We start from the raw sequence: 15,019 nt of genomic DNA, 5'->3' as shown, positions 1-15,019 counted from the left end.
AATGACACTTCCTTTATCTCTGCTTTTCATTATCTTTATCTTTAATCACGTTGAAGGATTATTAACAGTCAGGGGAACATTATATTGCTGTGTGGGGAAGCAGTCGCTCTAAGGGAAATTGTGCAAAGAGAAGATGCTTTTATCTTAGGGAATAAAACTCCTTTGTGAAGCTGCTGTGGTTTTATCAATAGGAAACCATGATTTGATACCAGGCAATTAAGAATCTGAGAACACAAGTACAGCTATGCAGATCAGACCAAGGGCCCTTCTCTTCCAGCATTCCATTCTCAAATTGACCAGCTAGATGTCTAGCATCATGGGAAGCTCAAATGCAGGACAAAAGTTAAGTAGCCCTTCCCAGTCACACTCCCAGAAATTACTATTGTCAGACTGATATTACACACAATATATAACTGTTGTGACTAGAAAGCATAGATTATTCTCCATGAACTCTTTCTCTTTTGATAGGCTTCACTTCATTTTAACATAATCAGTTCCACTGTTTATAAGGACGTATTTTATGTTTTTTTCTCAGAACTTTTTTTGTTCACTTTTATTGGTTAACTTGGGTTGCAGCATTGTAAGAAAGATTTTTCTTTGAACATGCTCTCTATAAAGTTGCAATTTTTACATTGTACTTACCTTTTTGTTTCCTCTAAAAGACCCCAAATGTTGCTTTTAGCCTTTTAGGCATGTTTCAAGGCCTACAATTTTATTTTTAGGTGGTTATGAAGCAATATGTACATAGTATTTAAATCTGGTAGCAGCATAGATGTATAAAGACATTTGATATTGAAAGTTTTCCAGCAAAATGGTCCCCACTACTAAAAGACAAAGTTCCATCATGGAACAAATACATATTTCATAGACTCTATTAGCATTTGTTCTGAAATATTCCTCAACTCAGAAATGTATACAAGATAAGCATATATAGGAAATTATAAATATTCAGAATGCATATAGTAAGAAAACAAATGGAAATGTTATCATCTGATATAGACCTCTGACAGGAAATACTGACTTTGAATACTCATGGTAGTGGCTTGGATCATAGGTTGCCTAATGATCTTTAATATAGAGAATATCTATTTTGCAATGACTAGATGCTAGATCCACATTTTCATTAAGTAAGGCACTATTTTCCCAGAATTCCTTTCTTGATAGATCTTGAGTTGATGTGATTTATTTGCCTATATATTAAGTTAGGAGTTTAGCCCCAATGGCCATTTAAAGTGAAGAGATCCTTCACTTTACTTTCTTTTATACATACATACATACATACATACATACATACATACATATCCTAAATATAACTTTGTTTCATTACTTCAAAAACTTTTACCATGTTTAACAAATACCCTATGGATTTCTAGAGATCTTTTCAAAAGGCATGTTGTTTCTTCTTCAAGATCTTTATCTTTCAAGATACTTGATATTTTTTTAACAGTATTTTTCTCCAGTTAATGACCTTCCACTTTAATATTTCATATACTGGTTTTTCCTATTCTGAAAGGCTTCCATTATGACCACTGTATGTGCTTTTCTTTAAAAACACTAAATTTCTCTTCTATGTGCTTTACCCCCATGGCCGTATGATCTGTTTAGTGGGCCATCAGATTTTGCTGTAGTCCTATGGGTCTATTTACACCTAACCATATCCAGGCAATCCAAAACGTTGACTTCTCTATCTCTTAGGGATAATTCAATCAGTAGCTCCCAGTTATCCTTGGTCAACAGCTATTTGTTTATGTATTTATTTATCACATTTGTAGGCCACCCACTCAGAATGTCTCTGGTGGCATACAGATTCAAAACATAAAAAATCAATCAAAACCCAAAACCATATGCACAATGACCCTACAACTTTTCTTAACCCAATGACTGGGGGGAAAGCCAGAACTTTAAGGCTTAGCTAAAAGAGAGCAGGGCCAGTTCAGATCTCTGTTCCAGGCAGCCTGTGATATAAAATAGATCAGATTACATTGCTTGATCGATGGGACCTGAGGCATGCCACCTCTACCAGATCTTACAGGATGGCCAGAGACCACAGGAGAAAGATAGTCCTTCAAATAACAGAGCTTTGTGCCATAAAAGACTTTATAGGTGACAAGCAGCACCTTGAGTCGTACTTGGAAGCCTAATGGACACAGTGCAGATTGTGTAGCAGAGGTGTTACATGAGCATACAATGGCATGCCCATAACTGCTCACACAACCACATTCTGGACCAGCTAAAGCTTCCAAGGGGTCTTCATGGGCAGCCACCATGCCTGTGTATGGCAGTAACCAGATAAGAGGTGATTAAGACATGAGTGACCGTGAGTAGGCTCCCTTAATCCTGCAATGGGCACAATTGGTGCACAAGAACCCTGCAGAGAACAATGGTGGTTCCAACAGGCATACAGGCATACATATATCTTGAAAATATGAATTCAGTCAGTTCATCCACCAACTAACATGTTGCTGTAACTCCTAAATGGTCCATTTTTTAAAATACTCTATTTAGTGAGGCTGGCTAGCACCCATGTCACAGTACCCATGTTGTTTGTTTGTTTGTTTTCCTTTGGCACTAGATCAATACCATTTTTTATTCTTTCAAGCATTTTAAAATACATTTAAGTGCTTTTCCAGTGTCACACTGTTGTTCTAATGTTGAATATGCCTTATTTTTTTCCTTATTACAACTATTACTATCAATACTGCTAATTTTATCTTTACATTGCTGTTTTTCTCTACTGTTTTATTTTGACTTTGTTGTTGTTGCCATAATTAATATGTATACAAGCAGATCACAGAATCACACATATGTTCAGATTTGTGATTGTATCCAAGAAGACAATTGTAATCTGGCTTCACAATGTTAAGTTTCACACTGGACTTTTTAGGTAAAGATAATTAGGAAAGTTTGAGTCAAGAATAGACAGCAAAGCTGTATTTGAGAATAGAATCTGCAGAAAATGCTGTTCTACCTAGTATCTTAGATGGGAACATAGAATAAGAAGGCAACTCAAAATGCTCAAGCTATTGACATGTAGGGCTAAAGAAGTAAGTCTGCACTGACAGGAGGACTGAATGATTAGAACGATTCCTTCCTTCCTTCCTCCCTTCCTCCCTCCCTCCCTCCCTCCCTCCCTATCTGTGATGGAATGGACTTATGAAGGCCAGGCTCAGGGAGATAAGCGTGTTCTTAGCCCCCAACAGGAGCGTGGAAAGTTCAAGAAGATGAGGCTGGCACCTCCTTAAGGAATTCACGGTGTTGTGGCTGGCTGGCTTGGGAACTAGGGTTCAGTCTGGTGAGATTGATGTCAGGTTCAGCCCAAAGAACTCCAAGAGACAATGCAAATACAGTTCTATTGCATTTATTAGCTTCAACCTCAAGACAGAAATCTCACCAGACTGAACCCTAGTTCCCAAGCCAACCAGCCACACCTTGAATTCCTTAGGGAGGTACCAGCCTCATCTTCTTGAACTTCCCACACTCCTGTTGGGGGCTAAGAACACGCTTATCTCCCTGAGCCTGGCCTTCATAAGTCCATTCCATCACCCTTCCTTCCTTCCTTCCTTCCTTCCTTCCTTCCTTCCTTCCTTCCTTCCTTCCTTCCTTCCTTCCTTCCTTCCTTCCTTCCTTCCTTCTTTGTCTGCCTGCCTGCCTGCCTGCCTGCCTGCCTCCCTTCCTTCTTGTTAAAGTCACAGAAGATTGCTAATGCCTATGTATCACTTTTGTTTGCACCCATGTTGGAGGCGCTTAATGTTTTCCATGAAGTCTGTTTCTTCATCCAGTCATTTTGGCTATCAACCATTTGTCTTATCTCTGCTCCAGAGGCTGTGGTCAGGTGGGAGGGCAGGATGCGCACTGCTTACTCTCACAATTCTTCTCCTTTCCAGGCAATCCTTATCTTTATTTTCCTCTTGCAGTTTGTTGCCCATCCCAACTGTCAGCAGCAATTGCTCACCATGTGGTATGAGAACCTCTCAGGCTTACGCCAGCAATCAATTGCTGTGAAATTCTTGGCTGTCTTCGGAGTTTCCATAGGCCTTCCATTCCTCGCTATAGCATACTGGATAGCTCCCTGCAGCAAGGTACAGACTGGTTAAGGTGCATGTTTGTTTATCATTACTTTCCTCTATCTCTGGCTTGATGCAAATGACAACATCTTCAGTTCAATCACAAATGAACATTGTCTTACTAGAAGGTGCAAGGGGCTTTTCAGTGGGTGAGCACAGATGGGAAGAAGCAAATTAAACAACAGCAAAATAGTTTTGAAAAGATAAGAAGAAAGACAAAAATAGAAAAAATAAATGGGGTGGTGTTATTGCTAGTTTTATTATTTATTAGGTGCCATGTGTGTAAGCAAATGTCTTTATAGGATCTAGAGATGTTAATTGGGAAATCTTCAGTTCAATTCAAAGTAACAGGATTTGAAAGTTAAGTGCTAAATATATTTTTCTCATGATTTGGGTGATGGCCTAGTCATATCTACAAGACTATGAGAGCACTGGGGAAACATAAACAGCTATAACTTAGAATAAATCAAAATGAAATGAAATGTGCAGGAAATGTCAAACATTTTAAGTCGGGGAAGCAGGCCAAAATGCTTTTAAGCTTCATGCCTTTGAAATCTGTTTTTGCAAGCAATCACCTTTTTTGTTTGTTTGTTTGCATATTGGTTACTTTGTTTAATTTCTAATATAATTTCCAATTTCTCATTTAATTTCAGATTGTTTTGAGAGAGAATGAAATAGAATTTGTAAAGAAACTGATCAGGGTTGATTGTGTCAAATAGGTTGAACAATTTTTGTGCAAAGGGAAATGCTGATTGCAACAACCAGTGTTTGAGTAAAATCACTGGCTCTAATATTCTGCTTTTCTCCCTAGCCTACCAAGGTATTTTAGAAAGTAAAGATGTGCCATAAAGTAGTTTTCTTAAAAAAAAAAAAAATCTTCTAGGTGAACAGTGCATTCCTTTTGATCTAGCATGGCCAGTCTACACATTGCAAATCTGAGATAAAGCTTTGTGGAGGCCTTTGAACTGGTGAGACACATGTTCCACCTTGTAGTGCTTAAAAAATATCCCCCATTGCCCCATCCTGTCCTGGATTTTTGGTTCATGCTGATGCAGTTCACAGTCCTATTTTAAATGTAGTGGGGAGAGGGAGACAACTTCATGTTACCGTGTACAATAAGGCTCCCATATCTTTCTTTGGGGAAGGGATGTCTTCGAGATAGTGTTGACTCTTGGAGACTGCCTGGATTAATCCCTGCAGTTTTCTTGGCAAAATTTCAGAAGTGGTTTGCCATTGCCTCCTTCCTAGGGCTGAGAGGGAGTGACTGGTTCAAAGTCACCCAGCTGGCTTTGTGCCTAAAGTGGGACTAGAACACACTGTCTCCTGGTTTCTAGCCTGGTGCCTTAACCACTACACCAAACAGACTCTTTCTCTTTTTTTTATCCCATATCTAGGCTGTAAAAATCTCCCTATGAGCACTATATCGCCATAGGCAAGTACCTCCTTGGCTGCCAGTAGAGAATACAGAATAATGGGGCAATAATTGTTAACCCTGGATAAATACCAGCCCTGATTCTAATGATACTGGATATTTGAGAGTCAAATGGAACAAGGTGAAGTTTAGGTTTGCATTTCAAGACTTGAGACAACCTGGATTCAATTTGCGATGCTTCAAGATTCAATAATAAAAAAAAAAAGATTCTTTCATTGGCTATAACGGAGAAGGATCAAAATAACTGTAATTGCTCTATTTAGGGGTAGAATGGGATGAAAATAACAGGGATGGTAAACTCTTTATATAACATTAACCTTGCCCAATTTCAACAGGTTATCTTCAATAGTTTAAGTGTAATATTTTTAAAAAATATTCCTACTGCATCTTTTTAAAGGCAGAAGTAGTAGGGAGGTGGTCTAGGTGGTATAGCAGCCTCCATATTGTCTGCTAAAGAGCCTATATCATCTGAACTGATGCCACAAATATCTAATCCTGGTTTAAAAATGGGAAAAAAAACTGTACTAAGAGGTAATCTCTTTCTATTTGATTTTCTGGGATGTTAAACTCAGAATTGGGTAAATAACAGTAGGGCATTTGGCAAAAGTACCTTGAAAAAGCAGTATCCAAAACTAGAGCTAAGGCATGCAAGAACAACATCTGGGATGTTAAACTTGGCAGAATTATGACCAGTGACTTGCTGTAATTGAGTGACATGGGTTTGGTTTTGGGGGTACCAGAAGGATGGAAATAACTGACACCTTTCTTGGATCTTCTCCTCATCATCAGGACTCAAGGTTACATCAGGGTTGTAGCTTGCTGATAATATTGGTTAGTGAGAAGAGGCAGGCTGGCAGAAATGCAGAGACATAGGCATGCCACATAGAAAGAAGCTGGAATGGAACAGGTATATGCATAGCCTTGCTCCCCCCTGTTAAAAATAGTAAAATTTTAGGTCTGTGCTTATGTTAGTCTGGCATCAGCTCCCTGATTGTCTAGAGATTTCAGCCTGCAGTACTCAGTCATGTAGAGTTTAAAAATCAGATTTGATCCAAGAATCTGCAAAGTGCTTGGAATGGCTGCAGAATCCTTTGAAACTAGCTGAATTACTTTCCTTACTTTGACGCATGAATCTGCTTCAAAGGAGTGATTTGACCAAAGCTTCATCAAATTGTAGTACTCCTTCAAAGCTGTGGCCAGGTAAGGGAAGCTGTCATAACCAATTTGAACACATAAAAAAGCCATCCTCACAGAAACCATCAGTTTTTGAATTGACATTGAGTGACATTTAACTATTTTCAAAGTTACTCCTAAGGATTTGGTATTTCTGAAAATAAGTAAAGAAGTTGATCTCTCTCTCTCTCTTTCTTTTGGATAGGGGAAAATTCTACCACAAGAACAATACATCTTGTCCTGTTTAGCATTCATTAAGACTTTTTCCCCAAAGCCTAACTGCTAAATCCGAACTGGAAGGGCAGAATACTGGTCTATTAATGAATAAACTGCATGCATATATGATATAAAATTTTAATTTTAACCTGGTTTTAATCCACGAGGCAGAGATATTTCCAAATGTTGTTTTTGCATGCCTTAGCTCTAGCTTTGGATACTAGTAATCCTGCTTTTTCAAGGTACTTTTGCCAAATGCCCTACTGTTATTTACCCAAGCCCAGCACTGCTACCTGTGCCTTTCCTGGTGCTGAGGCACCTTCCATCAGGAGGAAGCTTCTCCTTCATTTTCTGCCAGACCATCCTTTCTACACTATTAGATGAGATCCAGTTACTTCTCTATTATTACCCTTCTAAGTTGTTTCACGCATTACATTTAAGGGGACAGTTACATAGGAAGGGACCAGTGATGGTGGGATTAAAAAATATTAGAGTAGATTCTCCCAACCTGGTGTCCTCCAGATATGTTGCTTTTCTAGTATTTTACCTCTGTCAACTTCCCTGTCTGACAACACTAATCAAATACACAGATGATAGGCTTCTCCAGCCCCACTCCCAGTTTAAAAATCAGGATCTTGGCAATAACAGTCTTCATGTGTGTTTGGAGAAGATGTTGGGAAAGTTTCAGCTGAAACATCATCTTGAGGTTAATCCCATTTCTCTCTCTCTCTCTCTCTCTTTTTCTCCTGATGTGCTTCAGAAGTTCTGAGTATCTGGATTATTTATAGCCATCAATGACATTTTGAAATGAAAATTTGAAAGCTATCATTCCAAGGAACATTCCAAACACCTGGAGATAAAATATTGATGCAATGTTGATTGAATATGAAATTTTGACATTGGCAGAGAAAGGAAATTGTATTAAGAATTCATTTGCTTCTATGTTTGCTCAAAATTCTTTTTCAGTAACAATGAATATAATTGTGATCTCACTGCTGAGGGCAGGCCGAGTTTCTATTAATTTAGTGGCCCCATTGGTAGATGTTTCACTTCTGAAGTAAGCACTCAGGCAACTTTTATAAATATCAAGAAATAATACTGAAACACACATTGTATTCCATTCCTACATTGTTTGCAGAAAAAAAGTTACTTTTTTTTAACTAAGTTTTTTTTTTTTTTTTACAAAGTCTTTACTTTTGGGGAGCAAAGCATTATTGCACTCTCTTATAGCTAGTGGGAAGATGGAGTCAGTTGCACTTAAAAGACCCCTGTCTGCTTCTTCTCAGGATCAGCACAGCGTACCTCCTGTCCTCCCTAAGTAACTGTTAGCCAATTGGGGATGAATAGGAGTTTTTGAGAGATCAAAATATTGTTTTTGGGGTTCCCTGATTTTTTTCTTTTTCTTTTAATCTCACTCCTTCCTGGGACTGGGTTAGATGCGGATACCAGTTTTGGCTTATCTGGCTTTTGGTAAGAGTTGTCAGGCACCACAAGCACCCAGTTGGATGATTAGGTAACTTAGCGATTACGCTGAAGTACCTTATCTATAGAGTGGAGAATAATTTTCCCAAACAGACTCTCATTTGCAGTTGGGTTAAGTGATCAAAGAGTCTTGGAATGTGCCTTATCCCCACTATGCTTTAACCCACTGAATGCTGATGAGTAGAACAAATAGGAATCACTCAACTCATGATCTTGTTGGACAAGCTGTGAAAAGTCTGGGTGTTACAGATTTACACTCGAGAGTAGTTTGGCCCATTTGAAAGAAAGTGGTCTTCACTGCCATTACTTTTATAGAAGTTCACTGCAATTCTTTATTGACAAAGCTGTGACACTTTCCCAGACATACCACCCAAAGTTACCCATTTTGACTCGGATGGGAGACAACAGAAACTGGGAAGTAGGTTGCACTACTGGAATCTTTGAGGGTCATGCAGTTTTGATTAAATTTTGATTAAATTTTGATTAAATTTTGATTAAATCTAGATGGGGTTTGTTTGTTGTAGCAAGAAGAAGACAAAAGAGCAAAGGCACATACAGGGAAACGAGGATCTGAATTACTGCCCATTAAATTCAGTAAGAATAATTGGAAAATTCCTACAAAACTTACACACATAGATTAAGTTTCAGTCAGATTCTGAATACAAGAAAATTGAAATCATCATTTCAGGTTTTTTTAAAAAAAAAAAAACCCATCACCTGGAGGTTATGAAATTTTATAGCCAGATTATCTTCTTATCGCCAGATTGCCATAATTATAAAAGCATCCCACTTTTTGTTTTAATTTCTATAGCAGTTTTATTATTCTTTTACAAAGCTTTACTAGAGCAACACATCTAACAGATAAGTGGAGGCCAAGTGTGAGACTTTATCTACTGTGGGATGATGAAGAATATTTGAAAAATATGTTGTGTGTTTCCTTGGATAGAAGTGGACAATTGTTCCCTTATCAAAATAAGGGAACAATTAAATAGTCTGTGTATAATGTGTATGTTTTCAAAAGTTTTCTTAACATCCCTTTGTGTAAACGGTATGAGAATATCCAAGCATATATTTTCCTGTTATGTGAAGATGCTAATAGAAAAATAAGCCTAAAATTATACTGACACTTTGTGAACTTGCTAAGAAAGCACTGTGCAAATTGAATTTCAGATTTAACAAATGTATTTCTGTATTTTAGCTTTAAAAAAAACCTAGGACTTCAAAGAAGTTCTGTGTATATATGATTAAAGTGAGTACAGAAGCATTATAAAACTTGGGATAAAAATAAGAAATGTTCTTTAAATGTAAGAACACTGTATAATTCTAATGTGACCCTGGTTATTCAAAACTCTCCCTAGATCTAACAAATTTTTTAAGCTTTTTTTTTTTTTGAAGGAATAGTTTTTCCTTCTTGAATTAGTTTTTTGCCCAGTGGAAATTTTCCAAAGCTCCTTCATAATGTAAAGTTCTCTTGATGTGAAACATTTGGCTGAAATACAGTAAAAAGCTGAAGATTTCTGTTATGTATATATAACACATGGAATAAAGTCAGGTTTAACAGTGAAAAGGGCCTCATGTGAGAAAAGTGTATAATTCTCTTCTCTGTGAGTTACTTTCCTACAGTGTCTTTTTCCCCAAAATTTTCTTTTCCCTCCTAGTGATCGCAGTTCTGATACAGTATTCAAGTCAGGCTGAAGGGAAAATGCCTTGGAGAAGGGATTGGAGGGAGAACAGCTATGGGCAGGAAGAACTCTTCATTTTCTACTCAGTTTTTTGCTTCTCACTTGGGATGTAATTTAAGAATAAATCTGTCCCAGGAGTGGATTTTGGGGCAGAAGGGGCAGTTTCACTTCAGCAAAATCCATATGGGACAAAATCTAACCACGAGCGAAATCCAAACTGACACTGAGCCTTAAAAAAAAAAAAGTAATAATAGAAGGGCTGGAGATTGTCTTTCCAGAAATGTAATAGGTAGCCAAGGTACTTTTCCAGCTTTGTTGAGCTTTTAGAGAGGTGTGGTACACTTGCAACAGTACTGGGCTCTTCATATAGAAACTTGCTTTACCCTTATCAAGCACTTCTTGGAATGACAATATGTGAAAAAGCAATGTTGCATGTTACATGGTTATTCCTGGAAACGCTGGGAAGAGGGAGAAATCTTTGTTATAAGTGCCCCAAGTTTCAGAAATTTGTTATTAATTTGTTAGCTTTTTACTGTGCCTTCCCTGCAGGAGCTCAAGGTAACATAAAGAATATTCTCTTCTCCAGTTTTATTCTCTATAAAATGAATCGAACTGAGAGAGAGGGAGAGGCCCAGTAACCAGGTGATTTCCATGGCTTAGTGTGGACTTTAACCTCTCTGGATCTTACTAGTCCTGGACTAAAACATAACCATGATAAAACTTCCTGGTGACTTTTCAAAACATTATTTCCATCAGCAGGAAAACCCTCTGAAAACAGAACTGGATCAAATTCATCATGGGGGGTGGGGGGGGAGAGAAGCCAGCAAAAACTGAGTTTAAAAAGCAGCTGGATCAGCTGCCCCCCCAACCCCAAATGTCCCTATGGAAGAAGCAGTGGCTTCAAATGTTTCTGACTGCTCCACCTAAGTCCCCCGTCTTCTCCCTCCTGGGCCACATTACCCAGAGCAAAGCACATGCAGCCTACCCTGGGCTTCCCAGCATCCATATCCACACATTTACTCATCCTCCCCCACAAACATTGGGGTGGGAGGAGACTGGAGCCCAGCAAGGTGGCGTGTTGATGTGTGGGAGAGCGTTGTCCTGGACGCCATAAGTTTTTACCATGCTTGTTTCTTTATTTCTTTTTATTCTTTTTGTTGTCTTGTGAGCCTCTCAGGGTTGTGGTTACAATATGCGTGGTTATATAAGTCTTCTAAATGAATGAATAAATATACATGTAAAAATACACAGACACAACATCAAGGAGGAACAGAAATGCCCAAATGGACACTGACACAATATGTTACTTTCTTACATATAAGAAAATGCAGCACCTCCTATGTCCACTGCTGATAAAGGAGTTGCTAAGCGTTTCAGAAGCCATGCTTTCCCTCTTTTTTTTAAAGACTAAATAAAGTTGGAAGAGCTCTTTCAATTACCTTGTGTATTTTTAAAAAGTGAGTGTAATTCCCAGCTACTACCATCTGATCTTGCAATTAATTGTTTGGATTGTGAAAAGAATTCCGGGGAAAAAAATGTTGGAACTGAAAATCTGCAGGTCCTTATTTTAAATCCCTTTCCTCTTTTTCCATATTAATTTGGTATATTTTAGTTAAAAAATAGGGAGAGTTGGGTATCATTTTCAGGCCCTCAGACAGCTTTTGAGTTATATGTAGTTTTATCAAAATACATCATAAGAGATCTATTAAAGATGTAATTGTTTCATTTTTCAGCTGCCCATGTAGAATTTAACTGGACAAAAATAATAGAAATGCTTTTGTTCTTGGGAACCTTGAAGTTGTCTTATTATTAAGCATATCTGTATTTTTTCCATGTCAGAAATGCTTAAAAATTCTTAACCCTATTAGATTGAATTCCTCTGATATACAGCTTGAGTACTTAAGATAAAATGGCTTACACAGTAAGTGGGATGTCTGAGCCAAGTGAAAGAAAACTTTGAATTTCAAATAAATGAAAGCTAGAAACTTTGAAAAGTGGGAAAGGACAAAAACAAAGCACTGATGGTTATTTTTGGTTTCAGCTGGGACGTACACTCCGGAGCCCCTTTATGAAGTTTGTGGCACATGCTGTTTCTTTTACAATTTTTCTTGGACTGTTAGTAGTGAATGCTTCAGACAGATTTGAAGGTGTAAAGCTGCTTCCCAATGAAACTGCCATGGATCACCCCAAACAAATATTTAGAGTGAAAACAACACAGTTCTCATGGACAGAAATGCTAATCATGAAATGGGTTTTAGGTAAGTGGAATTGCAATCTTTTTTTTTTTTTTTTACTTTGATATACTGATCTAGTGGAGAACAGCATAGCATTAATGGTCTATAATAATTTTTGGATCCAGATTTTCTAGAAATATTTGCTGGGCTCATCTCCCTTCCTCCCTCACAGGCACTGTTTGGAGGCAAAAATACCCACCACCTTGATTGGAAAAAAATAGCTATATTGCTATGCTATTGTATTTCTCATTTTTCCATAGTGCTTCATCCAGTGCATGATTCCCATTGATTCCTATCAAATTTTATAGTAAACCTTGAGAATCTCTATTGTAAGATCAGATAGTAATCCTATAATGGTAAGTGGGAAAGACCTTGGGAGACTGGGCCCAGAGATGCTGCATAGGGAAGAGTCAGATAAGAGACAGCATAGCCTGCAGCTGGATAGTAGGCAGGGCAAGAGGCTCAGAAGGGACCTTCCCTAAGTTCTCGGGCTGTAAAGGTGACAGGGAGAATTGTACTTTCAGACTTGCAAGATTCTGTTAATGTAGCTTTACAATAAAGTAAAATTAGCTCATCTGGTTGTGTTTCCTGTCTGGTCTACCTAGTAAGGCTGACAAAACCTGAGCTGAAAGGTCAATGTACCAAAATTGACTGACTGACAGAAATCACTTTTTGGTTTCTGCTATTTTCACTATTGTTATTATTCCAAACTAAGAGAGCCACAAGAAAAATAATTCTCTATATGGGTTTCCCACTGCTGTAGCCATCTGTGATGAGGCAATCATGAGAACATTCAGACCAGATGTTTCCTTTCAAATATTGCCATGTATATTGAATGCCACTAGCCTGAGTAGAATAAGCTCAAACTGACTGTTTCACTGTGCTGTGACAGAAAGTGGAAATCACCCAATGATCTCCTAATCTGGAATGTTTATGTGAAGAAGAAATAGAATTAAGAAATTATGTCATGCATTTCAACAGGGAGGAGGAACTAGTGTCCTTCCAGATGTGGGGAATTACAATTCCCAGCAGCCCCAGCCAACATAGCCAATTGCTATGAGGTGTAGTTCAACAACATCTGGAAGTCCACATGCTGCCCTCTGCTGCTCTAAACTGAGGATCATTTTTCAAGGACTGACACTAACCATAGCTCCAACTGTTACATACATGAACTGAAAAGTAAAGAAAAGAATACATTCATGCAGTCACAAGTTAAACAGAAGTGAGATATCAGATTTTAAAAGAATGAATGATTGACAAGCCTTAAATATGAACAGCAGTATGAGTTATTTATTTTTAAAAAATCAAATTAAAATGTCTTCAGGGAAATTATTATTTAGGGAAAAGAATTCTTTTATTGGCTATAACTACAATACATTCTGTTTTTATCTCTAAGACAAATTGTCTTCCTCCTCTGTACAGAGCATATAATGTATATATTTTTGCTGTAATTTTTCTGTTTTGATTTATATTGAAATGAACTAAAAGCAATATTCTGAAGCAATTTTACCATATATAGAACTGAACAGAATGAATTGAACTGGAAAGAGAAATATATTTTTGGTGCGTAAACTATTATTTGGTCATAAAACATTTCAGCACTGTAAAGTTTGCAAGGGATGGATAGCAAATAACCACAAGAAACTGTCCAATCTGAATCAGAGGCTTAATCCACAGCGTTAGAAACGGCTCAAATTGATCCAGGTCATCCCAGAAATAATGCAATCCTATTATACAACCAATCAGAGCAAGATTTAGAAAATAGAACTTTATTCTCCCATGTCCTGCAATAGGAAAAACACAATCAGCTCTAATTTTTGGTAGAGTTGGTAAACAAGCTAAACTGCTATGAAAGATAATGTGCATCAGGAGTTTTAAGCAACCATTCCTTTGATTTGGGGCTGGGTGATTGATTTTGCCGTGATCATAACTATTACAAATACCAAATCTGAGGCAGGTATGCTGAGTGATGTGTGTGCAGAAGGAGGGGGAATGCTGATGCTTTTCCCTAAATGAGATGAAGCTACTTGCCAGGGGCTGAGGTGGAAATATAAAATACTAACTTACTGGGTCTTTTCCATAAAATAAACTAATAAAGTTTAGGACAGCTAAGTAATACTACTCCCAAAATATCACATAATTGCTCAGAATAAGAAACTGGACAAACATGAGGTGAAATAAAACTAAAGTGCTTTCTGAGGCAACTCTCCAGAAAGTTGCTGTACCAGAATCTTTCAAATAGTGGAAGTGGTGGCTTTTTCAGAATGATCGCTCTTATTTTTTCTTTTAGGCATGGCTTGCAGAGCTCTGGGAAAACAGAGCTTTTTAGTGACTCAATATCAGACGGGAGTAAATTCAGACTTGAATTAATATATGTTCTGAATTACTCTACTGCAGCTCACAAGCTGAGCTTGAAAGAATCCATTGTATGTTCCAAGTAATTCCAGTGCTAGGGAGTGTCAAGGATTGATCTGGGGGTAGCATAGTGGAAAGAGCCTGAACTACAAATCACAAAGACCCTGGTTGGCATCTCATCCGTGCTATGACTGCATCAAGTAAACATGAGTAAGCCACTCTCAACCTCAACCCCCAGGCCACACTACAGTATGGGAGATAATGCTGACTTCTGATGGCCCTTCCTAAAGAATGAAGGCCTGCCTGCAGTGACCTTCATTTTGCCAGGAAAGCATAGCTGCATGTTTGAAGCAAACTTTCAAAATTTAAACAAAGCCTTCG

The 15,019-nt window shown here is 37.9% G+C and overlaps 1 protein-coding gene across 1 annotated transcript in view; it reads left to right on the top strand.

The window, feature by feature from the left end:
- Positions 1-15,019, top strand: part of TRPC7 (transient receptor potential cation channel subfamily C member 7) — a 133,956-nt gene that overhangs the window by 73,873 nt on the left and 45,064 nt on the right. The window contains exons 3-4 of the mRNA XM_088134676.1: positions 3,915-4,079; positions 12,091-12,307. Of these exons, the coding sequence (XP_087990802.1) occupies positions 3,915-4,079; positions 12,091-12,307 (382 nt within the window). The remainder of the gene's footprint in view (positions 1-3,914; positions 4,080-12,090; positions 12,308-15,019) is intronic.

This window comes from Python bivittatus, unplaced genomic scaffold (assembly GCF_059951505.1).
Source record: "Python bivittatus isolate LINGU-HERP-01145 unplaced genomic scaffold, Pbiv_v1 ctg000080_np1212, whole genome shotgun sequence".
Lineage (NCBI taxonomy): Eukaryota > Metazoa > Chordata > Lepidosauria > Squamata > Pythonidae > Python > Python bivittatus.
The sequence above is the reverse complement of the archived record's forward strand: the minus strand, read 5'-3'. Positions and strand labels throughout refer to the sequence as shown.